Source organism: Sus scrofa, chromosome 9 (genome assembly GCF_000003025.6).
Source record: "Sus scrofa isolate TJ Tabasco breed Duroc chromosome 9, Sscrofa11.1, whole genome shotgun sequence".
NCBI classification, from domain to species: domain Eukaryota; kingdom Metazoa; phylum Chordata; class Mammalia; order Artiodactyla; family Suidae; genus Sus; species Sus scrofa.
Genome location: NC_010451.4, coordinates 40,912,451 through 40,938,331, shown reverse-complemented (window position 1 = coordinate 40,938,331; position 25,881 = coordinate 40,912,451). Strand labels below are relative to the sequence as shown.

The following is a 25,881-nucleotide window of genomic DNA, read 5'->3' as shown; positions in this document are numbered from 1 at the left end:
CCACACTGTCTCTCACTGGTGCTCGCCTTTTCTTTTAGCTGCTCTTACACCTGCAGATTTAACTTTGATGAACCTGATACATTTTGAGGAACAGCCTGAATAAGGGGAAAGCGTAAGCAGTTAAGCAGAAAGTTGACACCCATACAATAAGTTTTCAAAGCAGCCCAGTTTGTTTTCCCTGGATATGTGACTCATTTCAGGGGTCTGATCCCTAACGGGGGGTAGAATGATACTGCACTTGTGTGACCAGCTTTGACGAATTCAATTTTATTACTTCGATTCATTAAAATGACAACATTCCAGCTGTAATGAAGTAAAGCATGACTTGCCATAGGCAAGTTTCCCATAAGTATCCCGCATTTATGGCTCAACTGACTGAGTGATAATCCTTGGTACCTGCTATTAATGGAACGATCATTAAAGTCTTTTTATTTGCGAGGAGAGAGGGGGGAAATGTCTTTTGCATTTCTCAACAGAAAAAAGTCAATGCTCGTCTTTTGTCTTTTGGCAAGAGGACTGTGAATCCAAGGTCGAGAAGAAAGATGAGCTTGTGTGTGACAAACTACCAGGGCTGTGATGGTTCTTCAGTGAGATGCTGATTTACTTTAAGAGAAACTGTTTCATTAGTATATGTTGAAAGCGATGACATGAGAGACCATCTGTTATGACAAGTCAAAATGAAGATTTAAAACACCTGTGGGAACCCTGTACTTCCTGTGGGAACGATCCCTATGTCTCTTGCCTGACCTCAGACAGAAGATTTGGAGAACCTATAAAACGGTTACGTCTGGGTGGGTGGTCCTGGCCTGTTCTCTGGAGGACAGACCTCACAGACATGGGTCAGAGGAGCCAGGGAAGGCTTATCACCAGGCTTTGGACCTCATCACCCACACACCTACCGTTGGCCACTTAGGAGAAGGCTGCTGGTAAGTAAGGTCAGTCCAGCCCCGCTCCTCACTCAGCTACTTCTGGACCCTCACAGTGGCTGAGTGTCCTGCTTCTCCCTTTGAGACGAGGAGGAACCAGAGAGCGACCAAGCTAGCCAGAGCCCTGCTATGCAGCCTGGGCCAGCAGCATGTACACCTGCTGGAAGCTCCATTAAGAGCATCATGAGGTCATCCGTGTGCACGCATACTAGTCACAGGGCCACCTAAATGCCGCAGAGGGAGGATGTGTAATCTTCATGTATTTAGGAAAAGTTGCACTTAATGCTTCCTCAATCAGAATTAAGGAAAAAGAAAAGTGAAAATAAAAGGATAAATGGGCTCCAGGCAAAAATCTGTCCTGTTTTTACACTACTATCTAGCCACTCGCATCAGCTGTTCAGTGGAAAACACTTAAAGAGATTTGGTTTAGATAATGTCAAGGTGTGTAAACGTTTCAAATTCTTTGGGGCCGTTCTTAGACAGGAACTCAATTACGCCTTATACCATTAGAAATACTCAGTGCTAAAAAGAAACTCAATGTGGAGTGTATTTAAGGATAGAGAAGGAGGTCTGTGATGACTCACCGATGCTGAACCATGGAATAGGAGATGCTAGAACTTCACCCATTCTATTGTCTCACTGCATTAGAGTGACCACCTCCTGCTTAGCCTGGGACTTTCCAGGTGTCACACGCTAAGTCCTTTACTCTGGGCAAACCCTTAGGCCCAGGCAAAATGGGAGGTTGGTGACTCTGGATGAATGAAGACATATTAATCATCCTAGCTATTGTATTCGGAACTGCAGCACTGCCTCTGGTTGATGGTCTCTTTGCCTGAAGAAGGAGGGATGGAGGTGGCGTCAGTGGCCCTTCCAACACACCCACCAGGCAAGGACCTGGTCCTTCCCCCAAGGCCTCCTAGGAAGGGAAATTGAGATTCTTCCACAGAGGTTGCTCTGCCTGCAATCTCCTTTTCTATTCTCTCTCAGATTGGAGCAATGTGGGTTTCCACGGCTGAATCAATACCACAAACACTGAACTTGGGGGGAGTGTCTACTCAGAAGAGGGGTCTTCTCGGATGCTGTGAGGATCCCTTTAGAGCTGCAAGCTCAGGATGCCACAGAGAGCCCAGAGGGTCTGGTGCCTTGGCTGTCACTGCCTCAAGCTCCACATGGCAAAGTCTCAGGTGCTCCCTAGGGCTCCTTCTCACTCTCACTTCACCGTGACACTGACAGGCACGGTGCTGGGATGTACTATCAAGAACACCCTGGCTACTTTCATGACGCTGTTAAACACAGAACACCTAATCCAGGATGTTCCGTCAATTTTAGGGAGATGCCTCCCAGGATCGACTATTCCATATCCCTTTGGCACAGAGTTGCCCCCTTCTTTTTTAAAAAAATAATTTTAAAAACATTATCTCAAACAAAGCCCTGTCTTTGAAAAGACCCTAAGTGTCTTCAAAGACACATGAACAAAAATCTCACCAAGAAATCCTTGTGGAAACCTCCTGTTCTGATGAAGATAACTCCCCTATCTTTGGATGTGTTTCAGAAAAAATATAGTGGGAATCACATAAAAACCACTAAAAATTAAACCACAGTTAGAACACAGTTCTAACCTTTACAGGGTTAGGACACTACAATTTGCTATCATTTTATCAGACTATCATGTGACTCTAATAATGTAATGCATTCTCATAGAATTTAGAGCATTTTAATTTAATTTTTTGTCTTTTGTCTTTTCTAGGGTCGCACCCACAGCATATGGAGGTTCCCAGGCTAGGGGTCTAATTGGAGCTGTAGCCACCAGCCTATGCCACAGCCACAGCAACACAGGATCTGAGCAATGCTGGATCCTTAATCTACTGAGTGAGGCCAGGGATCGAACCTGCAACCTCATGGTTCCTAGTCGGATTCGTTAACCACTGAGCCACAATGGGAACTCCATTAGAGCTTTTTATATTGTATCTTTTAGAGTTCTTTGAATAGGATTCATTCAACAAACACATATTCAGTACCTACCAAGTACCAGGTAGTCCATTAGGCATGAAAGTCTCAAAGGTGATTGAGACAAGGTTTTGTTTGCCAAATGAAAAACAAATGTAGTTATGATCAATTCTTTTAAAAGTGGGGCTGTTATAAGAAATGGAACCCTTTCTATGACAGTATTTCTAAAGGAAGATCCTACTCAGCTAACATCCTAGAGATTTTGGCCAATCTCATTGCTCTGCCAGTTGCTACAAGTACATAAAGATGTGGAAGGGACAATATTTGTTTAATCAATTGTCTCAGTCATCTTCAAATGTTTACTGGCGGCCTTTTAAAAATTTTTATTTTTTTTTTCTTTTAAAGATCAGACATGGAGTTAAAGAACTGATTTCCTAAGCCCTCTGCAAAAAAGAATGTTCCAGCCACGCCTGCCAAGGGAGGGGCTGAAGCTGAAGACAAGGGCCTGGCGTTCAGCAGGCTCACTGCTTTACTGAACCCATCAGGAGAGGAAATTCTTACAGGGTCCCCGCACGCACTCTGTGCTGAGATGGCTGCTCTGATGGAAACCATTATAGGTAATTTCAGCAAAACCAATATTGTAATTATTTGTAAATGTTGGTTTGCAATTCAACAGCAATCGGCAAGTTGTTCCAAGAGAACCCCTGTGGTTAATTATACCCTCTGAATTTAGCTTCAGCCATGAGTCAAAATTTTCCCCCCAAATATTTTATGTAAAGACTAAAACAGTGGTATTTGTAAAAATAAACCTGGTCAATAACAAACAAAGTATCAGGCAGTTCTGGTATTTTCTAGAAGAGTGTAAATCATGTATGTAAGAAAAAACAACAACACAAAAAAGAATGTACTAAAGAGACCACATACAGTCAAAAAATATTATTGGCAGGTCCTATAAATTCCCCTCAGAAACCCTAATTGAAATGTGTATTTCTGGCCACACAGATTGTAGGTTCTTCTTTGTAATTACTGTGCTACTGGGCCCTAAATTCGGAGTCAGCCTCATGTCTTTTCCCCTTGTCAGCAGAAGCCCTCGGATCAGAAAACTACTGCTGGAGATCTGATTTCCACAACAAAAATTCGAGCAAGCCCGGGCCTTGGGACGGCAATCGTGAATTCTGGAAGGAAGATGATAAAAAGCCCAACTACCAAGAGTTGTATGTTCTGGACTGAGACAGGCGGGACCTGGCTTCTGTCTTTACCCACTGCGTTCTCTCCCATCAGGATCCACCCAGGGTTTGGGGCATCTGAGAAGAAGCCAATGATAGATGCAGGGCTTGGATAAGAATCTTTTACCTTTACTCTCAAACAGGATTGCCTAGCATTATAAATACGGTTCATTTGGTTTATCCTAATGCCTGTTCCCCTTTACCGAGGATTTCTCATAAGCAATCTGAAATGGGTGTATGCCTTTTTGTTAGTTCGTTTAAAAAGTCCAAAATGCAGGATTTAGCTGTTGGGGTATGATGCCTATTTGATTTTTCCAATTCAGGAACATTTCAAAATTACACCAAGAGGTTAGATGTTTGATTGGCCCCTAGGAGACTGGCCAGTTCCCTAAAGGAGTCAGGATCTAGTTATTCAAGCGCTACTTCTCCTTCCTGAGGCCAACCTCTCAGCCCTAACATCAAACAAATGAATGTGATCTGCCTACACTCCTGGACCCTCAACTTCTCCCTGATGCTCCTTGGGCAGCCTCCCTGGCTATTCTATCCTGAGGCAGTTTTCCAAAAGCCCCCAAGAGCAGCTGACAGTGCATGGATGGGCATCAATGTGTCTTGAGCACTGCTCCCCCGAATCAGACCTTTGCGGTAAGGTGGATTTTTTTTTTTTTCTTTTTCTCCGGAGCACTTTCTTCATGGTGCTTAAGGAGTTGCTGTGGCCGTGTGACCTGCCTCTTTGCCATCCTCGTCCCTGGCTCCGGGGGAGGCTGGGGTACAGAATGAGCCAGCGTGGGCCTGGCCAGTTTCCCCCTTTCTACAGAACAAGGGTGCTTGACTTCCTGCAGCCAAGCTCACAGAGGCATCCAGTCCACAAATCCTTCCCAGCATCCGCTTTCTCAGGAATTATGACCCTAGATGTGTGCTGGGGGTGGGGCGGGGCGGGGGGAGCGGGGGAGGCATGGCAGCCTCAAGGACAAATTAAGCAGCAACAAATGAACTTTGACAGACCGAACCACAAAAATACCCGTTCCCTTCTCGTGGGTGTCATGAAAACACCCACAGACTAATTGATCAATTATCTTTGAATCATCATCCTAAAAAGAAAATACGACCACGAAGGTATGGCTTGTGGTTATGGGGCTGATCCAGGCTGAGGAAGTTAAAAGACAGAAATAACTGCTATCACCAACAATGAACTCGGCTCCTGCTGCCGAGGCCACGAGGGGGGTCCGTGCCCATCTCCAACACCATGTCATGGCCGATAGATTCGTGATGAAGAAGGATGAGGCTCCTGGGAGGCTTCAGCCCTCATCCTGGAAAACCCCAGGGACATGGACATGGTCCGAGGCTCCAGGTCCCTGTGCACAGGACTTGGGCAGATAACACATCACGGGGCCCCTTCACGCTAGCTTTCTACCCGGCTAAGCACCAGTGCAGGGAATCCTTAGGAGTAAAGGCCATCAGAGCGGAGCCCCTGGTGAAAAGTCTAGGTCGACCTGCCAGAGACGGTGGCAATCCAGACACACGGCTGTAAAAAATCAAGGAGGTGGTGGAAGGAGCGGTTAGTAATGTTTTCAATCTAAGAAGGAAGAGTGGGTGTTAAAGGGTTTAGTTCATCAGAATCAGCTTTTCCTAGTACGAGTCAGTGTCAGTAGCTAAAGAAAAAAAGACCATGATAAATGGGTAGGGAGGGATCCATGCTCAACCGTGCAGCACATGGACCGGGTGGGGCACAGGGGGTGTCTCGTCACACACATGCGGGCGGGGAGGGGAGTCCCATTTACACAGAGTCCTTGGCAGAGTCTGCGGAGGCGGCGACACCCTGGTGCTAGCAATAAACTTTGGTGTTGGGGGGCTCAGATGTTCACTTCGAGCAAACCCAGTCCTGTGTCCCTGGGCCAGGCGCCTGAGCTTCCTGGCCGTGGACCCCCGCCTGCAGAGCTCTGGGGGCTCAGGGACCAGGTGGCCCGGGTTGGGTGCCTGATGCCCGTGTTCCCTTTCTTCTTATGGATGGAAACTGAAGGTTCACGGAACAACCAGCGTACGCTGAACGCATCCTGGGCAATTTGGGAGGAGGGGCAGGCAGGGGACAGGGAACAGGGGACTTCATCCACGGTGCGTGTACAATACTGCTCACTTCAACTCTCCTCATTAGATCCAACTCACCTGAAACCCTTACTAAGGCCCAGAGGAACCATCCCTAACTAAGCTTTATTTCTTTCTCCCCTCTAAACCTGATTTTCTCTGGCCTCTCCATTCCCTTCAATTTCATGATGAAAGGCCACTTCCTGCTGCTTGTGGCCCATCTGCGTAATAGCCTTCTGCCTGTCCCTAGCAAATGGCAGGAGAGGGGTGGTTTGATGAGGGGGTTGATCATGCTTCAGAAGGCCACAGGCTCTCAGTGGTTTTTCACTACCGGCCACATTTTTCACTGACAGCCAGGACCACTGCCAAGGTGTGTTTCTAGGGCAACTGAGGGAGACGGCTTCAGATATTTCTCGCCTTGCTTAAGATGTCTGCAAGAGATGGGACCTCAGAGGTGTGAATTAGCTCCATTCTGAAGCTCAGCACTGCACAGAAATGACCAAACGGGGTCCAACTGGAGCTGCAGCTTCCAGCCTACACCACAGACACAGCAAAGCCAGATCCAATTTGCATCTTTGACCTACACCACAGCTCCCGGCAATGCTGTATTCTTAACCCACTGAGTGAGGCCAGGGATTGAACCCACATCCTCATGGATCCTAGTTGGGTTCATTAACTGCTGAGCCACAATGGAACTCCCCAAGATGATTTTTTTAAAGCTGGGTCCAAGTTATTAGCACAACAGAGGTGCACTGCTTTGGGGAATATCCCTCCTTTATTTCATATGATGCAAGTTGTGTAAATATCTCCTGTTTTGGAAATGAGGAGCCTCCCATCCAAGACCCTGTCCAGGAGTCTGGCTGTAAATGGGACGAAAGTGGGGGGCAGGGGCCATGCCCAGAGGGCTGAGGTCCTCGGGGTGGCCCCTGTGGAGGGTGTGGGGCAGCACATCCAGGGCTCACACATGTGGGGGGCATGGCACACAGGACAGACCAGGGACAGAGCACATGCGAGACGAGCGGCCGATGGTTTTGTTTGTGTGGATGTCGCCCAATCAACTCTCAGAGAAGCGAGGTCGCTGGGGACCCCCCCTCGCATGCACAGGCGCCCTAGGGGGCAGTTACTGGTGTTAGTTCTGGTTCTGTGATCAGTGCAGCCCGTGTGTGTCTCAGGTTGTGTTGTGAGGTAAACACTTCCAGTTAAGACGGAATGGCATGCGTGTGACTCCCAGGACGGGTTTGAATGGGTGTTTGGTTTTACTGGGGGAAGCGATGAGCAGAGGCTTTCTTTCTCCTTCATGGTAAGTGAGACATGTTTCCCCAAGGCTGGGACAGTCACTATATGAACTAATTACTGTGTCACTCCTCTGTACGTGATTGGGCTACCGTGCTGTTTCCTTGGCTGCAGGGGTCAATCACGGGCTTCCGGACTGCACACAGACCTCCAGTCACGGGAACTGTTAAGTGACTTTGATTTTTCTTCCCTCCTGCCCCAGGGGTGGGGGTGAGGGGAGGGTCACTTGAAAAGTGACCCCTCGGCCATCACAGCCAAACTGCCCGAATTCTAAATCTCTCATTTCAGAACGTCTTCCATCTACAGGAATTTTGTGAAACACTCTCTTTGGTTTCGAGCATATGGAACCTCTGTGTTGGACACGTTTCCGTCTGTAGGGTGTTCAGGGCTCGGTTTTCACAGAAATGAGATGTTTTAGAGTAATGGTGGTGTCTAGAATGACCGGATGAAGTTAGAGAACAATATTATGGAGCTCATTTACAACACTGCTTGCTGGGAAATAATGTTTATGAACTACCTGGTAAAAATTCCAGGGTGCAAACTGGGCAGCAGTTAATGTGATCTTACTGTACATAGCAGTTTGCATGGCCCGACTTCTCGAAGCAAACTATTACACTGAAGGCTGTCATGGCATGAAACTGTCATGTCAGGCCCACGAAGGATGATGAATTCTGGTTGTGCACTGAGAATAAGAGGAAATCTCTCAAACGGCTTCACTTAAGAAATCGGAGATGGGAAGAAATGAGTGGGTCCTAGGTGCCAGGCCGTGGTCCCAGATTTATTTCACTAATCAGAACAAAGAGCTTTACCTTCTGTTCACCAGCGTGGACGACATCATCAGCACCATGCAAGCCACATGACAAAGTCACATGATACGCACGCACATGATTGGTTGAAAGGAAAGTGGAGGAGATCACATGGAAAATACAAAAAAATTAAAAACTGATGTAAACAATGGGCAGGGAGAAAAATCAACAACCAAATCACAGACTAAATAAAAGGAGAAATTAAATTAAATTAGCAGCACTTCTAGGAAACATTGGGAGGGCAGTAAAACCGCCCGGAAATAGAAGAATAATAAATCATAAGGAGCATTTGGTTAACAACACCAATAAGCATTAGCTTCAGCTGCAACATTGCATATTAATACCACATCAAGGAGCATGTACGCTTGGTTTGAAATGGGGAGGTGTCTCTGTCAGGACCCAGATGCCAAAGCCAATCCAGGAGACTGCTGAAGGAGAAGAAAAAGGCAAGTTATTCTTCACAGATTTCAGAACTGTCTCTGCATCCTTGGGAAACAAGGGTAATGAAACGGAACATGGTCATGAAGGAACAGCCCCGTGAGTTTTAAGGTGCAGACTGTGTGTCCTGTAAGAACAAAATATCACATGATGTTAAGAAAAGTCACGCTACGTTTCCTCTGGCACAGTGAGGAGGGGGCATGAGCTGAGTGAGCTTGGGAGGATGCAGGCCAGGGATCTTTTCTCACTTCCCTATTCATCTACCCTCATTATCCTAGAGGCTCCCATGAAATACCCAAGCTTGTTCTCTATATCTATAGGTCTGCTGCTTTTTTTGTTGTTATATTCACTAGTTGGTTGTATTTCTTATTTTTATTTTTTATCACTATTATTTTTAAGATTTGGTTTTTTTTTTTTTTTGCTTTTTAGGGCTGCACCCATGGCATATGGAGGTTCCCAGGCTAGGGATCTAATCGGAGCCATAGCTGCCGGCCTACACCACAGTCACAGCAATGTCAGATCCTTAATCCACCAAGTGAGGCCAAGGATCGAACCCACAACCTCATGGTTCCTAGTTGGATTCGTTTCCATTGTGCCACGATGGGAACTCTGAGATTTTTATTTTCTCTATTATTGAATGACAATGTTCTGTCAGTTTCTGCCGTATAGCAAAGTGACCCATTATACATCTCTACATATTCTTTTTCCCACATTATCTTCTATCATGTTCCATCACAAGTGACTAGATATAGTTCCCTGTGCTATACAGCAAGCTCTCATGGCTTATCCACTCCAAATGCAATAGTTTGCATCTACTAACCCCAAACTCCCAATCCATCCTATTTTGTAGATTCCACTTATATGTAAGTGACATCACCCAGTCTTTCTCTGACTTATTTCCTATCTGACTGGCATGTGGTTACCATGGGGAGGAGGTACAAACTCTTAGGCATAAAATAAGCTACAAAGAAATATTGTACAACATAGGGAACATAGCCAATATTTTATAATAACTATAAATCAGGTATAGCCTTTGAAATTTGTGAATCACTTTATAGTACACCTGTAACCTATATAATATTGCACAGCAACTACACTTCAATAAAAATAGAATAAAAAAAGGAAAGAGCCATGAAGTAGTATGATAACAATTCCAACAAAATAAAAAAACAAAAAACAAAAGAAGAGGCCAGTGAAGAGAGAGAATGGTTTCCTTCTGGGGGTTGAGTCAACACTAAAAGGCAGAAACTGAACCTCTGGCTCAATGAGCTAAGAGTCTGATAGTAAACACAGGCTCTGGCATTTGCGGATATAGTTATGTCTTTAGACATGTGGCTGAACGGATAAGACAGGAACCTGATTTTTACAACGCAACCATGAGTTTTCTTGTTTGGATCTGCCTGTATCTCTTCTGTCCTACAGCATCGGACAAATGTTCTATTATAGCTGATTTGTTACCCAATGAATGACCATGTCCTGCCAAAAGGCATTTGGGAGTGCCCACCTTAACTTCCACAGGCCAAGGGCGTTTTGATTACTGCTGGTTGGAGCTAAGAGGGAAGGAGGGCAAGTGGCGGTCCTGTGCCACTGTGAGCTGAGAGAGCATTTGCTTCTCACTCTCTGACGCTGCACAGGGTCTGGCGCTGCACAGGGTCTGGCGCATTTCAACCAAGGGTGCCTGCAGGGACTGTACACAACTGAGCAGTTGTGCTTTGATGTTTAGGATCCCTATTCATTCATAATTACAGATGGATCAAAACACACACACACACACACACACACACACAAGCAGAAACAGGAGGCATTCTTTATCGTCAACCCTATTGACTGACTGATGATCGATGGATTTTCGTCTTCTTCCAGCTACCCTGCTATTAGTTCCACAGCAATTCACACGTGTTACAGTCTGCTTTCTGGTTGAGAAATACATTCATGCTAAATATGCACTGCTGCCCAATCGTGACTGTCTTTCCTTTATCCCAGGATCCACTGGGACCTACAATTTGGGTCAGTAATCAAGTGGTTCAAAACAAACAAAAAGACTCAAACTTATTCTCTTTGGATGTCATTTTCTCTATGGGAAGATATGCTTAGGTTTAAAAATTAAACACACATCAGGGAAGAAACACCTAATTCCTCCTTAAGGAAAAATCTGGATCCAAGATTAGGTTTTACTTCCAGAGAAGACCAACCAAAGACACCATACATATAACCCGAGATGTGCAAATGCATTGTGTAGCCTTTTCCTGCTATGCTCGGCACACACACTCACCCAAGCTGCAAAGGGCTGGAGCATGACTGTCAGCAGAAGAAAGGGTGCTGTTAGTTTCATTCCTTTTCCAAATGCAAAGAAACCCATCACCTGAATTCAACCCATGCGAGCCCAGTTCATTGTCGCCTGTTGTGCTCTGCTGACAATGAAACCTCAAAAGCCCCAAGAATTAAAATGCACTGCAGCACACACGCAGAGAGAACACCAAGAAAGCAGACCCTTAGCTATGTTCTGCAGTAGAAAAAAGAACCATTTCATGCAACGCGCAGAAACTCTTTTCTTCTCTGTTCAATTATGGATCAGAAATTATGGATCCTTGGCCCAGGGAGTGGAGTGGGAATTGTACTTTGCTGTTCTTGCTTTCTACCCTCTGCTCTGACCACTTTAATGAGATGCATGTCATTTCTTCCTGCATACTTAGAAATGTTCCAAAATCTAAAACCTGCACACAGCGGTGGACACGTACACGCTCCGGTTGACTTGTCAGGAGGTCTAAGCCCCCTTCGGTAGAGCATTATAAAGACTAGCTGCGAACATGTTACACGTTGTGATAAAGTGTCATTTTTCCACGATGGAAAAGATGGTACAGTTTGGTCCTGACTCTACCATCAGGAGATGAATTCCAGAACTTTCAGCTGGATTCTCAGCACACAAACTTGAGAGAATCTAGTTATGCTTTTTCAGGCTATCACTTTTCTAGCAGAAAGGGGGTGGCTTGGGAGGACAGAAGCCCCTCTCCTTCCCCTGAGGGCTGAGGTCCACACTTCCTTGCTTGCAGGAAGCAAAAAGGCATGTCTTTAGGGAGCCAGGACTTCCTCTTTCCTCACCCTGCACCTGTCCCCGGGCAGCCAGCATCTCCTCTTCTTTCCCTTGTTCTTAATCTTTCAGCTATACTATTTTGGCCTGTGTGTGTGTGTGTGTGTGTGTGTGTGTGTGTGTGTGTGTGTGTGCACGCTTCAGAGAGGGAGAGGCAACATGAGCTGGAAAGAAATGCTCTCCTTTTGTCTCCCTGGCGTTTCTCTTATCCTTTTCCATTTTTAACTTGTGGATAAGTGTGGAAGAGTCTCCCCATGCACAGAGTTTTCTTCAAAGAAGCACCCCAGTTTTGGGTGGGGCAGGGTCCGTTCTCTTGGCCAGGCAGACAGCATGCTTAGGGAACCACACCAGGCCAGGTGCCTCCGTGCAGGCACAACTGTTGCTTTTAACATCGGGGGAACCAGGATGGCACCTGACCCAGGACTTGGCTCTGCAACAGGCAGCAGTTGGGCCCAGGGCCTAGGGTAGCTAAGCTCGGTACTCACTAGACGGTTCTGTGGTTGGGAAGGCAGGAAGAGGCCGGGTTGCTATGGAAACATGGACAGAAAGGGCACAGAAAGGGGGGAGAATAGAGATAAATTTATACATAAATAAAATAATAAGTATATACATATATGCGTGTGTGTATATATATATTAAGGCATTATTATAAAGAAAAAAAGAGATGGTGGAGGTATCCTCTCATTTCCTCCTTCCCTGACTTATCAATACCAGCATAGTTATTTTAAAGAGATTATCAGAGATTTTGCTGACAAGTTACTCTCACGCAGCAAAAATTAACACAACCCTCATTTATTTCTACTATGAATTCTGGCTACTACGTGCTGGGCACTGTGTTTTGTGTTTCTCCTACTTCGTCCTTCCTCTTCACAAATGCCTACAAGGTAGGCAGAAGCTGTCCTTCCTTTGGGAGATAGGAAGTCTGAGGTTCGGGGAGGTGGGGGGACATTCATTCAAGGTCATGGAGTTGTGCACGGAAGCAGCAGAGCAGGGATTTGAACCTGGCCCGCAAGCCTGCATTCTTGCTGCCATACTCCACTGCCTGGAAAGCAGTACATGGGGTGGTGGATCTGTTTTCAAATCACACAGATGCCACAAAGGGCTCTGAGCTTGGGGCTCGAGTCCCCCCCCCCACCCTGAGGCTGCACGAAGATGCAGGGCTTCTGATGAGCCAAGGGGATGCAGCCAACCAGGTGGCCCTGTCTGCTGCATGATTTGCTGCCCTGGGCACATGCTGGCATGACATCCCGGGTCTCACTTTGCTCTTTCCCCCAGAGAGCTGGGCTCAAAACCCCAGACAGTGGGAGGCCTGGGGCTCTCCCTGCCCCCGAGCAGGACTCACGGGAACAAAAGAACAGGGCAGCCCTATGAGATAAGATGGTAAAGGGAGCAAGTAAGCAGGGTGGCAGAGCCTGAGGTTCACCTGGTGACATCACTGCCAGGCTTGGTGGCACTGCTTCCCTCCCCTCCACCCCCAGGTGGGAAAACAGCAGGGTAACAGTTGGGTTTGTTGGTAGTTGAGGGATGTGGTGGGGGTAGGGGGGGCAACCACTTCTCCTGTTTTATAAAGGAGAAAAACAAGGCTCCCTTGCAAAGGGTCACATCATTTGCCTAAGTGCCCGCTTCCAGGCACATCTGCAAGCAGACACCGTTTCCTTCCAGCAAATATTTACGAGAAATATGCATTTATGGAGAAAGCCAAAGCTATGGCCTCACTATCTTAATTTCAATGTCTGAATCCAACTGTGCCAATTAAAATGAAGGGTAAAAACACAACACCCCAAACGTTTCTTAGGACCCTGCAGAATCGACATTTTTCTCGGCACACTTCTTTGGCTTCTCCAAATAATGAGGCTGCTAACAAAACCCGAGGTCAGGACCGGGGCTGGAACAGCAGGGTATTCTGTCCAGGGCAATGCTGCCCGCTCGTCCCCTCTCTGGGGGAGAGCTGGCTCCCCTGAATCTGAGTGGCCCTGTGCCTACTGCTCTTCTCATTGGCTCCTCTAGGCCTCGGTGCTGCTCTCCACCAGCAGAGCCGAATGATCACCTGGTGGAGGAGCTAACATCACGCAGCCCCACCGTGGCTGGCAGAAAGCGACCTGCAGAGAGATGGGTGAAGAAAATGATACTCACTATCTGGGTGAGAGAATGGAACTGGGGTGGAGGAGCTAGCTGGAGCCGCTGAGGAAAGAAAAATGAAGGTGAGCAAAAAAGGGGGAAAGGAGATCACCGAGGCACACAGATCCAGAAGGAAGACGACAGAAGAGACACGTCGGGGGTGTCAGTGGGCGAGGCTGAAACGAGTTACAGTGGGAGGAAAAGCTCCATGCGGGAGAACAGGTGGCTGTGACCCCGAAGAGAGCAGGGCTCTGTGACTTCAAAACCCTACATCTGTGCGCCTGCCAAGGCCCGCGGTTCAGGTAAGGGGCTGGGCCAGGAACAGCTGCAGAGGCCGCCAACCCTGCCTGAAAACAAATAGCCAGTTCAGCAGGACCAGCTGCCTCCATAGGAGCCGATGGTGGGAGGGGAGGGAACCTGGACCCAGCTTAAGGTGAACCAGGAGAAAAGGAGAACGTGACTTTGGCTCTGGCGTGACAGATCACTTGGTCGGTTTGTACGGAGGCACAGACCTGCACGACGGCACCTACTTAGAGCAAAACCCCTGTGCCTCACTCTCTGATTTCAACGTCCCAATGAAACAGAAACCACCACCCATGTTTGTGACATGGTGAGGTCAGGCTGGTATCACAGCCACCACTGCCCTCCAAACCCACAAAACGTGACTGTCTGCTGTGTGTACAGAGAGCAAAGCAAAGTAACATCCAGCATTCTTCTTGCCCTCCAAGAAAAAGGGGACACTGAAGGGACTGGGACGAACCAAGCACTGCTAGTGAACTTCCTGCACGGAGCACCTTTACGAATGGTGCTTCCAAGATGTTCTGGACACTGAATGGATCTTTGGTCTTTTGTTGGCAAATATGCAAGTTGTCCCATCAACCATCGCAAAACTCAGGCTCCTTTAAGAGCTACCTAAAAATTTGGAACCACAGCCATCGTGTCGCCGACACTGCCTTGATGCTCATGGTTCAGTCTTTCTTTTACCTTCCAGATGAGGGCCCCCTCAATAAGCCATGCGAGTACAAGGCCACTGGAATCAGAGTAAAGATAGGCTACTGACTCATCATGGTTTTGTGGCCTGGATAATGTGGGCCAAAGTGTTTTTTCTCTTTTATTTTCAGGCTTGAATTGTCTGCATGATTGTCCCTATTATTCTGGCAAATTCTGAGGTTTTATGTGCTTGAACCACCATATATTCCAACGCATTTAACCTCTGCTTGCTCTGTGTCATCTAGGGGGTGAAATGTGAAAACCAAAATCTCAAGATGCCTCTTTTTTAAAAAAGTAGAGACTGGAGTTCCTGCTGTAGTGCAGCAGGTGAAGGATCTGGTGCTGTCTATGCAGACAGCTCAGGGGGCTGCTGAGGCGCCAGTTTGATCCAAGTCAGGTGCAGTGGGTTAAGGATTTGGCGTAGGTCACCGCTCAGGCTGGGATTTGATCCCTGGCCTGGGAACTTCCATATGCCATGGATGCATCCATTAAAAAAAGGGGGGGGGGAGTAGAGACTCACTTAAAATCTTTATACCCTGAAAGAAGTTGACTTTTTTGCTTCCTGGTACAGAAGCAAGTGAAGAAGTAACATTCAGGCAATGACTTTCTGAAGGTGTGTGCTTCAATCATGGAGGAAGAGTCATAACAAATTGTCACCTCATTTCTCTAAGGTTCAGCATCCTGGATAGGGAAGCAATCCCTCCTGGCACACACAGGGGTCATGAGCTTTCCACCTAAGGGCTTCTTGACAGCACACAGACGCCTCTTAAAAATACACAAAACAGGGACGTTTCCCCAGGTTGGAGGTCTGTGTGTCTGTTTGGAGCCACAGCTTCCTTTGTCTTCATGGAAACCCAGGAAACTCCTAACAGGTAAGCCGTTCTAATCGGATGGCCCCAAGCAGGGGTCCTTGAGATATTTGTGACCTTGGCTGACTTCACCTGCTCATCCCTCCTTTGACATATTCATACCCCAAATGTGGAGGAGTCTATCAAGGAACCATGAAAGCAACCCTAGTATTGAAACACTTCAATGGATTTTGAGTGATGAGCTAGTGGAAGTGTACTGCCTCTCAATCTCCTAGGGCCGGCAGCACCGACTCTGTCCAGGGTGCCACCTCCTGCTGGCCCTGAATGGTCTCCTCCTGGGAACTGAGGGTGTACCCAGGACCCACCTCTCGTGCTGCGGGACCAGGCTGTGCACCCGCGCCCCTAGCGGCACAGAAGGGGAATGCACTGTCCGAGGGCGAGCTGAGCCAGCGTCAGAAACCAAACCCCGGGTTCTTGGGCTCCGTGTAAGCCCACAGCTAAGCTGATTTTAAGTTCAGACAAAGACTAGTGTTGATTTCAAGGAATGGGAGTGAGGCGTCAGAGAAGGTCCTTCCTAAAACCTGTCCTCACTTTCTACCAGCAGTTAAGAGCGTTTTGTCCCGGCAGTGGGAAAGGCTGGCATCTTCCCTCCACCTGTGTCCGTCTTCAGGATAGTCGAGGCACAAGAGGGTAGCCCTTGGGCTAGGCCCTCACGTCGGCACCTCTAGGAGCGAAAGACGGTAACGCCCAGTTTTAGAGAGTGCATAATGTTCCCACGGGGGTGCCACCTCTTGCCCTGCTCAGGTTCTCGAAAAAGTCGTGTTCGTCTCTAAGATTGTGCCCTGTTCTCTTCCTCTCAGAGAAGTTTGCCTTTTATTATTATTATTTTTTATGGCCACAACCATGGCATGTGGAATTTCCCAGGCCAGGGATCGAACCCACGCCACAACAGTGACGATGGCTTTTTAATTCTTCAAACTGTAACTTTATTAGGTGATTGAGAACACTGACTTTTCAGGCCATTCACAACGCCTGCTGCTCAATCATCCACAATCGACTTGGAATGCAGAACTGACCCCACCAGTTTCCAAACGACTTCTGAGAATCTGGGTTAATGATCCATGTTCATACTGGCAGACAACAAGCCACAAAATCTAGAGGTCTCCTTAAAAAAAAATTTAACACTGACTTTTAAAACACAGTATCTGCCATATGAATTCTCACCATAACAAAGGCTGGGCTGGCAATGAATGAACACTGCTTAGGACCCTTGAAGTTCAAGCCTCAGGACTCAAGCCCCCGTTACTGGTCAGAGACTCAGAAGGAGGCCCCGACCCAGCCGTTCCATCCGTAATGGAACCACGCCGGCCTTCACTTACTGATAAAATCCGGAGGAGCAGAAGCCTGAAGACCAGGTTAGAGATCCAAAAGGAAGATGCCCTCACGCCCAGGGCGCCTCCTTTGAGTGCCCTCAGGGCTGAGCAGAGCCGCTGTCAGTCCTACCTGACAACCTCACCCCCTGCCCCACCCACTCCTTCCAGAATCACTTCATTCAGGAACCAACTCTGCTGATACAGTGGATTTAGCACTTGCTCAAAATCTCAGAACGCCTACACCATGTTACTTTGTTTCTGCTGTTGCTGCAGGATTTCTGAATACACGTGAAAAAGATAAGCTTCCCCAAGTGCCTTGCAAGAGCTAGGGGCTTTGGATGAGAAGAGCGTGCAGCTTCCCAAATACCTTTTCTCCAGGTGACTTCCCTCCACGATACCGAGCTTAACTTGAGAAGAAGCTGGGTCTCGGCGGACGTGAATCGTGGGGCTGTCTACGCCGGCTGAGACCAGGCCGTCGTTCTGCTCCCAGAGCAGCAGGCCTGCTTCCTGTTAGCCCTGCTCCAGGGCCCGCTACTGACAGCTCCCACGCTTAGGGTGTCCTGCTCGGGGACAATCATCCCCTTTCTGCGATCTCGGCAGCAGAGTTACTAAGTAGCTGGTCAGTCTTCCCCAAAGTGAAAATTCGTGCTGCAGTAACCTAGTGCTAAAGCACAGAGGTGACCAGAACTGGGGGTTTAACTGCCCTGAAGGATGTGTCCCCGAGTTCACCTAAGTTCCAGCTGCTTTTTATTTACAACCGCAGCTGCTGCACGGGGTCTCCCACCCCAGCCTCCCAGAGCTTCCCAGCTACCACCCTGACAGGCAGGAAGGCGAGGGCAGTGAGTCCAGTTATTTTACCTCCTAGAAGCAAATGGGAAAATCCTTCCGGGTTCTTTTGCCCATGAAGAGATAGATTTTGGATAGAGGGCTGCTGGGCTCTGGTCACTTTTCTGGCACCCTGGCTAAAGGTGAAGCAGTGCTATAGCCTACTCTCCAGAGGCCCTGCGCAGACCTCTGCCGTGCTCGGCGCAGCAAACGTTGCCACAGGGTGATCGTCAAACACAGGAATTAATAAATAAACACAATTTCCAAAGACACAGAAATCGCATGCTCTAAAACAGGACGAGTGTTAGCCTCTTGGAGGAACCTACGGACATTAACGAGAGCACAACTAAACTAAGGTCAGTGTGGTTAGGGCCTGGACGGTACCATCTACTTCAGCCTCTAGGGGACAAAGGGGACCGGAACTAAATTACAAACTAGAACTAGCAGATGTTAAGGCTATAGAAACAGGTAATGAGGTATGAAGAGGCACTTACGTGGAGGAGGGCTATCTGCACATCCCATGGATGGAACACAGACGAAAAGAAAAGACAAGAGACAGACCCAAGAAAAAAAATAAGATGTAAAAGAAATGAATAGGATCCACAGAACACACGGAGCTGGAAACTCAAATTATCAAATTACTTCAAATCCAGAAAGAAGCAATTCCTGTAGGAGGAAGAGGAGACCGGCTCTCTACTTCTGGGAAGAGGTAAGGGGGTCACTTTGCAGGTCTCTGGCTTCAGAGAGAAGAAAGCAAAGGATTCCCCCATGTGGTTTTTTTTTTTTTTTCTCCCACACCTGTGGCATCCGGAAGTTCTCTGGGGTAAGGGATCGAACCTGTGCCACAGCAGTGATAATGCTGGGTCCTTAACCCGCTACACCACCAGGGAACTCCCCTGTGTGCTTTTTAATCCCTGGGTCAGAGAGGGCCCGGGATGCTCTGGGAGTCTGTGCTACAGCATCTTCTGCAGCTGGATGCGCTCCCCATCCTCCCAGAGCCAGTCTGCAGAGGCTGGGATTACAACAGGGCTTGACCAGAGCCTGGCCGTGTGTGGGGACGGAGGGAAAAGAATGGCAGGCCTGGTTTAAGGAGAGAGGGTGTGCCGAGGCGGACAGAGATACGACCCCGAACGGGACCCTGAGGAAGGGGCTCTCCTGACAGAGGCTGTGAGGGGGCGAAATCCCAGCTGTGTTCCTGGTGCGGGAAGGCAGGAGCAGCAGGGATGTCAGCGGCCTCAGCCGTTCCCCCTCCTTTGCCTTGTGGGGTTTTACTCCTGCTTATATATCCTACAGTGTCTCCATTTTTCTATATAACTTCCTATCTCTGCTGCATCAAAAATCCCACAACTAATTACAGCAACTGTCGCCGCCTTTGCCGTCTTCCTCCAAGTCACCGGTGCTTAGGGCCTTTGTGACTAAAAGCACATCTCCCACCGCCCCCGCAACGCTGCCCTGATTCTTCCCGATGCCTTAATAACGTGTGTTGGTGGTTATTCTAACAAGCCAGACTGCTCCTAGGACAGTGTCACCCAGCCCTCCGAGAGAGAGAGGACAAAGGGGGATCAGCCACCACTGAGGGCCAGAGACCTAGGAGGTGGGACCACCGTGAGCGAGGCATCTGAAAGACAAAAAGCTGTCATCTGAAGCATGGATGGGCCAGCTCAGGGTCCCCCCGCCCCTACGGGGAAGAGGCTGAGTAGCCGGCTTTACTTACGGACTGGCTGCGTCTTGAACTCGGAGGCGGCGCTGATCTCGCCTAGGCCCTTGCCGTTGAGGGCCGCCAGTCGGACCGCGTACATCGTCTCGGGCTTCAGGCCCACGATGGTGACAAGGCCCTCCAGGCTGGCTGTGGGGAGAACAGGAAACGGGGTCACAACGGAGGAAAAGCCCTGGTGGAAAACAGCATGGCTGGCCTGCAAAAAAATCAATCTAGAACTATCGCTTGATTCAGCAACTCCACTCCTGGGTCTCTGCAGCACAGAAAGGAAGGCAGGGACTAGAAGTGCTATTTGCACACTCATGGTCACAGCAGCACTGCTACAACAGCTGAAATGTGGAAACCACCCACGTGCTTGCTGACAGATGAATGGATGGAGACAACGTGGTCCGTACACACAATGGAATATTACTCAGCTTTAAAGAGGAATGACATTCTGACACAGCCCGGATGCACCGAGGACATCATGCTATGTGAAATAAGTCAGACGTAAAAGGACACATACTATACTGTTTCACTTGTGTGAAGTATCCAGAATAGTCAACTATACAGACAGCAAGGAGAATGGGCGGTTGCCAGGGGCTGGGGAAAGGGGATGGGGAGTTAGTGTTTAACGGATCTTGAGTTTAGGATGATGAAAACGTTCTGGTGATGGACCACTGGTGGTGATGGCTGTACCACAGGTGACTGTACTTAATGCTGCTGAACTGTACCCCTAACAATGGTTAAAATCCTAATTTCACCACAATATAAAAAAGTTAACCAAGAAAAAAAGCCTGTTGGACAGATGGTAACATGGGATCAACCTGCCATAAAGGTGGTATGAGATTTCAGAGGGAAGTCGGGGAGGGACAAGGGTTGTGTTCTTCTAGCTCTAATCCTGATGGCCTGGAAAGTTCTCCCAGCCACCCGCCCCCGGTCCCCCAAGCAGAATGAGTGATGGCAGCTCCCTAGCAGGATGGCTTCTCAGTGAAACTGGGTCAGAAGGTGTCTCTGAATTGCCATGACCCCATGACCTGGTCCGTTCCCAATCCTACCTTCATTTCCAGGATTAAAAACTTCTACAGAAACAAAACCGACTTCACCGAGTTATTCCAATTAAACCCCAAAGGGAGAGTTAGATAAATATATTCCATCTTCAAGGAAAGATGATCTGGGCTCAGAAACTTGGAACTGCCGTCATCCAAGCGTCATTTTTCAAATCTTTGGTTTGAAAATGTATCAGAGGATTGATTTAAGAGCAGCCCTGACTTGCTGTCTCTGCTGACTTGGTTAACATCATAATTACACGGCAGTCCCTAAATACACTCAAGCAGGACTGGGTGGAGAGAACCCGCAGCACATGGAACCCAAATACTCAGAGCAGGAGTGGTCCTGACTGCTTGGGTTGTGTCGGCACCTAAGCAGGGCTTCTGCTTGGCCTGTGCTGAGGTGGCTGCGTCCGTCCTGGCACAGTCATGAGAACCAGGCTCTGAAGTACCCGGGGCAGAGGGCCAATGACTCTACGTGAGATGTGGCCACAACCTAATTCTTTGGGGACAGTGACAGTCCTGCAGGATAGGAACATGGACAGGACGGCAGGCGGTGGCATCTGGCATCTCCCAGCAGTGGAGACTGGTGTGTACCCTACCTGCTGGGCAGTCAGGGTGCTGGGATCTGGTGACGGTAAGCCATGAGTGTGCGCCCAGGGGCCCAAAGGCATCGGTCTAAAGGAACCTGGACTCTTCCCAACTTACCTTCTTTGGCATCATACCACTTGGAGTGCCAGACTTCCTCGCCCACTGCTCTCCACTCGGCCTTGTACTTGAGGATGGGCACCCCGCCTGTGGCCTCTGGCTCATCAAACTGCACCTGCGCTGTGCTGGAGTATGGCTCCACCTGGTCGATGGACGGTGAGGATGGGGTGTCTGTGGGGGGGGACACACAGGGAGACCCAGGTGAGCCCGATGTGGCCCAGGACCTAACTCCCAATCATGAAACACGTCTCCCTCCTTCCTTTTGCTTTTTAAAAATATTTTAAAAATTATAGTTGATTTGCAATGTTGTACCCATTTCTGCTATACAGCAAAGTGACCCAATCATACATATAAAATACACATTACTTTTCATATATATATATATACATACACACATTCCCTTTCTTATATTATCTTCCATCATGGTCTATCCCGAGAGCCTGGACACAGTTCCCTGGGCTGTACACGAGGACCTCATTGCTTAGCCATTCTAAATGTAATAGTTCATTTCTTTTCTCTTGGGAATCTGGTCGCCTGGCCCAGCCCCCAATGTAATTCTCTCCCAACATGCGTCATGTTCAGGTCTTCAAGCCCCCACAGCACCCAGCCTCCTGGCCTCTGGCTGCTGACCCTCCCTCTTCCCCACTCTCCCATCTTCACAGAAGGTCATGACATGGGCCGGCATGGGCGAGGGTGGTGCAGTCGTAAGGGGCTCGCACCTGCTTGGACAAGGATGAATTCCAGGGACTCCTGTCCAATGCGGTTCACGGCAGTACAGTTGTAGTTTCCAAAATCATTTTCAGAGTCCGGGGTCACCTTCAGAAAGGAAGAGCTTTGGGGTTACAAATGTCCCACTGGACGGCCACAACCTCAGACCCTCATTTATCATTGAATTAAACTCGTAAAGCATAGAACCAGTAAAGCTCCAGCCCAGCCTTAACCCAGAGGGAAGAACAGAAAAGGGGCTCATTGGAGAGGCATGCTGTACCCCACCCTAGACCCCGGTTTAGCTCTGGGAGAGACAGGGGGCCCGCGGAGGCTGTCTTCCCAGGCCACTGGCTGCCCTGCTCAGGACGTGCCAGAGAAGCAAGCGAGGAGCGGTCAGGTGCACACAGGAGCCTGGTCACAGTCAGACTGCGCCTCCTCCCACCGCCCCCCCTAGCTTGGCAGGCTTACCTCCAGATAGCTGGCCGATGGGGTGTTGTAGATCTTGATGTTGCTATAGTTGGAGCTGGGCAACAGCTGCCCATCGCGGAACCATGAGATTGTGGCGCTGGGGTAGGCAAACACCTCGCAGGTGATATTCACCTGGTTCCCCTCCCACGTGTACACAGCCACAGGGCCCTGCAGCTTGGGGGCATCTGCAAAGAAGGACAACGACTCTCAGAGAACTGCCACTGTGCTGGAGCCCTCCACACCCAGTCTCCTGGCACTGGGAAGGCGGGTGTGCCTTGAAGCAGAGCCAGGGCCGGGGTGAGGGGTGGGGTTGGGCAGCAGAGGTTGGGGCTGCCTCCCACAGCTGCACCGGGAGACATGCAGACTTGTAAGAAGCCTAGGGATGGCCTTGGGGACATAGCTTTGACATAGCCGAAGGCAGGTCCCGGCCGCTGATTCCCTCTGTCATCCAGACCCTGCCCGGCCCTCCCCGCCCCCGTCTTCCCACTGTTTCCCTCACATTGCACTTCGAGGTACATGGACTGGGAGTCCTGGCCGATGGTGTTGCTGGCCGTGCAGACGTACTCCCCAGCGTCCGTGTACTGGATGCTCTTCAGGGTCAGTGACGACACGCGGGCGTGGCTGCGCACCACCATGTGCCCGTCCAGGGTCTGCGGGGAGGGAGGGACCATCAGAGCCCGAGGCGGGGCGGGGCCGGGAGACCAGGCCACCGCTGTCTGACCCCAGCCTCACCCCTCTCTCCTCTCTGTGCCAACATCTAAGCCTTGCTTTAGGTACCAATTGGTGGGAGGCTCCAGAGAGCACCGTGGGAACTTGGGTGTATCCCAGACAGAAGGTGGGACTCCGTCTAGTCAAGTGGCCTGGCCTATGTGCCAGGACTGGCTTGGGCAGAACACCCAAGGCCCTCAAGGTGACTTGGGTTGGCACGTCTAAGATGTAAGCCAAAGCCTGGCCAGCAGGTACTGCAGCTGCTACAGCCCCTGCCTCGTGAGATTCTGGAACACCTGCACTCCCATCCTTTCCTTCCAGCCCCTGCCTGGCTGGCCATTCCTTGGTGTGTGTACGCATAATAAGATGTTCGAATGTGCCAGATGTAAGGAATTATACAGGAAATCCATAGTTCTACAGATGCCTCACTTTCCTGGATGTCTAAAAGTAAAATACTTTCACTCCAAAGAGTCCAACCATCTAGGGCTGAGGAGCTGTGAGCTCGAAGCGAGGGGAACTGGGTCCCTTCTTCCCAGGACAATGGGACAGAGGATCCCAGGCAGATCCGGGACCCTGGACACCACTGTCTCCATCTTCCAGCCTTTGTGGCTAAAATTGGCTTCCTGAGTCTCTGGAATTACAAAGACTGTCAAACAAGGAATAAGTACACGAGCCCCAGGCAACAGGGCCTGGAGTACTTCCGAGGGGTTTCTAAGTAAGAGGGTTGCTGGCCTAGGAAGACATAGGCATGTGGTGTGAGTACAGCTCCCCAAGAGAGCTGCTCATCTGAAGGAGGAGTCCTGCTCCTCGGAGGCTGGACCACCCTCTAATGTCCAGGCTATGATGTTCTATAGCGACAGGCAGGTGAGTGCTCTGCATATGGCAGCCAGCATCCCATGAGGTCGGGCCTTTGAAGAATCCCTGCCTTCAGGCGCTTTTGAGATACTGGTTTGGAAACTTGAAACCCAACCCTGAACTATCCACAGAAGCCAGTTTGGGGAGGTTGAAAGCAGGACACCACTGTCTTTGAAAGCCGTCTCAGATCTGCCCCGAGAAGTCCCTCTACCATCACTGGCAGAGCTCATCTACTGCAGTCATTTAAGCTTCATCCCATTTCACATCTGGAAGCCAGAACACAACTGCCAGCCAGGAGACAGAAGAGCCAAACAAAACCACCACGACTTATGGCAGTGAGGGCCACTCCTCTGCGACAGGAATGCCCAGGAGCCCTGGCTCTTGGCTCCCATCAGGCCTATAAATCTGGGAGGCTGACTGGTGGAGAAGCTGCACCCCAGGGGGTGCCACACGTGAGTGGGAAATGACAGACACTTGCGGGCAGGTGTGGCGCAGACAACCAGTCTGCTGAAGATGCTGGAGCCTGGGACCCCTTTTATGATGGGCTGAGAGGGTTGTGCTGGTCTAACGTGGTGGTGATTCTCATATGCCATCCAAAATCCTGACCCATCACCTAAACTAGTGTCATCAGAAGTATGAAGTCACCTCTGCAAGTTATCTCTGAGGGCTGGCCTGCCTGTCACAAGGCAGAGGGCTCAGAGTTCACCAGATAAGCCTCTCTGGTTATCTCAGTGAGAACACAGGTTCTGCACAGAAGGATGCCAGCTGGTGACTGAACTGTCACTCTTTGTCACACAGACAGACCTGTCCTGGGGCCACCACCACACACATGGAAAGCTGCCCAGATCATTTGGAAGTCAAGAGAATTGCCATAGGAAGGATACGGCAGAAAAGGAGCAAAGCAAAGTCCTGCAGGTAAGAGGAGGACTTGCACAAGTGACAACAAGGGGAGGGGGAGGCACAAGCTGTTTTTACTCTAATAATCTAGAAAATGGTCAAAGAGAAGCTCAGGTAATGGTTGCATTGACAGACGTACATTTTGCCCCCTTCTAGATGGTATCTTTGTCTAAATTTCTCTCTGGGGAAATTTTTCTCATTTAATGATGTCAATAGACGGGTAAGGCAGCCTTCACAAATAATTTTCTCTTTTCATTTCATTTCTTTTTTTTTTTTTTTTTTTTTTTTTTTTTTTTTTGGGGCTGTACCCGAGGCATATGGAAGTTCCCAGCTAGGGGTCGAATTGGAGCTGCAGCTGCAGGGCTATGGCACAGCCACAGCAATGTGGGATCTGAGCCATGTCTTCGACCTACACCACAGATCACAGCAATTCGGGATCCTTAACCCACTGAGTGAGGCCACAGATCAAACCCAAGTCCTCGTGGATACTTGTCAGATTCATCACCGCTGTGCCACAATGGGAACTCCCACACAGAGAATTTTATATGGCGGTGGCTTAGACAGGACTGGTGGTGGGATTATCTGCCAGCTGCCCAGTTCTCCCTCTGGGGAGGCAGGCCGATTCCAGTGTGATTGGACTTTCTCTCTCTGAAATGGTTCACTCTGGCACCTGCACAAGGTCAGAGAGCATCACTCACAAGCCATCTGGGCTACAAGTTGGGCCCCTGGCTCAGACTTCTAGAGAAAGCAGATGCACTTTGGGCACGAATAACACAAGACATGGCAAGAAGACTCTGTTTTGCAAAAAAAAAGAAAAAAAAGAAAAAGGAAAAGAAAACATGCAGGGCAGTTATAATCGCTCTTCCCATCAAAT

General features: G+C 49.1%; 1 protein-coding gene across 41 annotated transcripts in view; it reads right to left on the bottom strand.

Annotated features, from left to right (window-relative positions):
• NCAM1 (neural cell adhesion molecule 1) overlaps positions 1-25,881 on the bottom strand; it is a 332,004-nt gene that overhangs the window by 22,274 nt on the left and 283,849 nt on the right. For 12 of the 41 annotated variants that reach the window (XM_021062832.1, XM_021062829.1, XM_005667344.3 and 9 more), the window contains 5 exons: positions 23,047-23,197; positions 22,548-22,732; positions 22,091-22,187; positions 21,372-21,542; positions 19,633-19,764 (listed from right to left, as the gene is read on the bottom strand). In XM_021062832.1, the coding sequence (XP_020918491.1) occupies positions 19,633-19,764; positions 21,372-21,542; positions 22,091-22,187; positions 22,548-22,732; positions 23,047-23,197 (736 nt within the window). Of the gene's footprint in view, positions 1-8,280; positions 8,284-12,288; positions 12,331-13,936; positions 13,985-18,412; positions 18,428-19,632; positions 19,765-21,371; positions 21,543-22,090; positions 22,188-22,547; positions 22,733-23,046; positions 23,198-25,881 lie in introns of all 41 variants that reach the window. The other 29 variants (XM_021062815.1, XM_021062799.1, XM_021062801.1 and 26 more) reach the window with 6 other exon arrangements.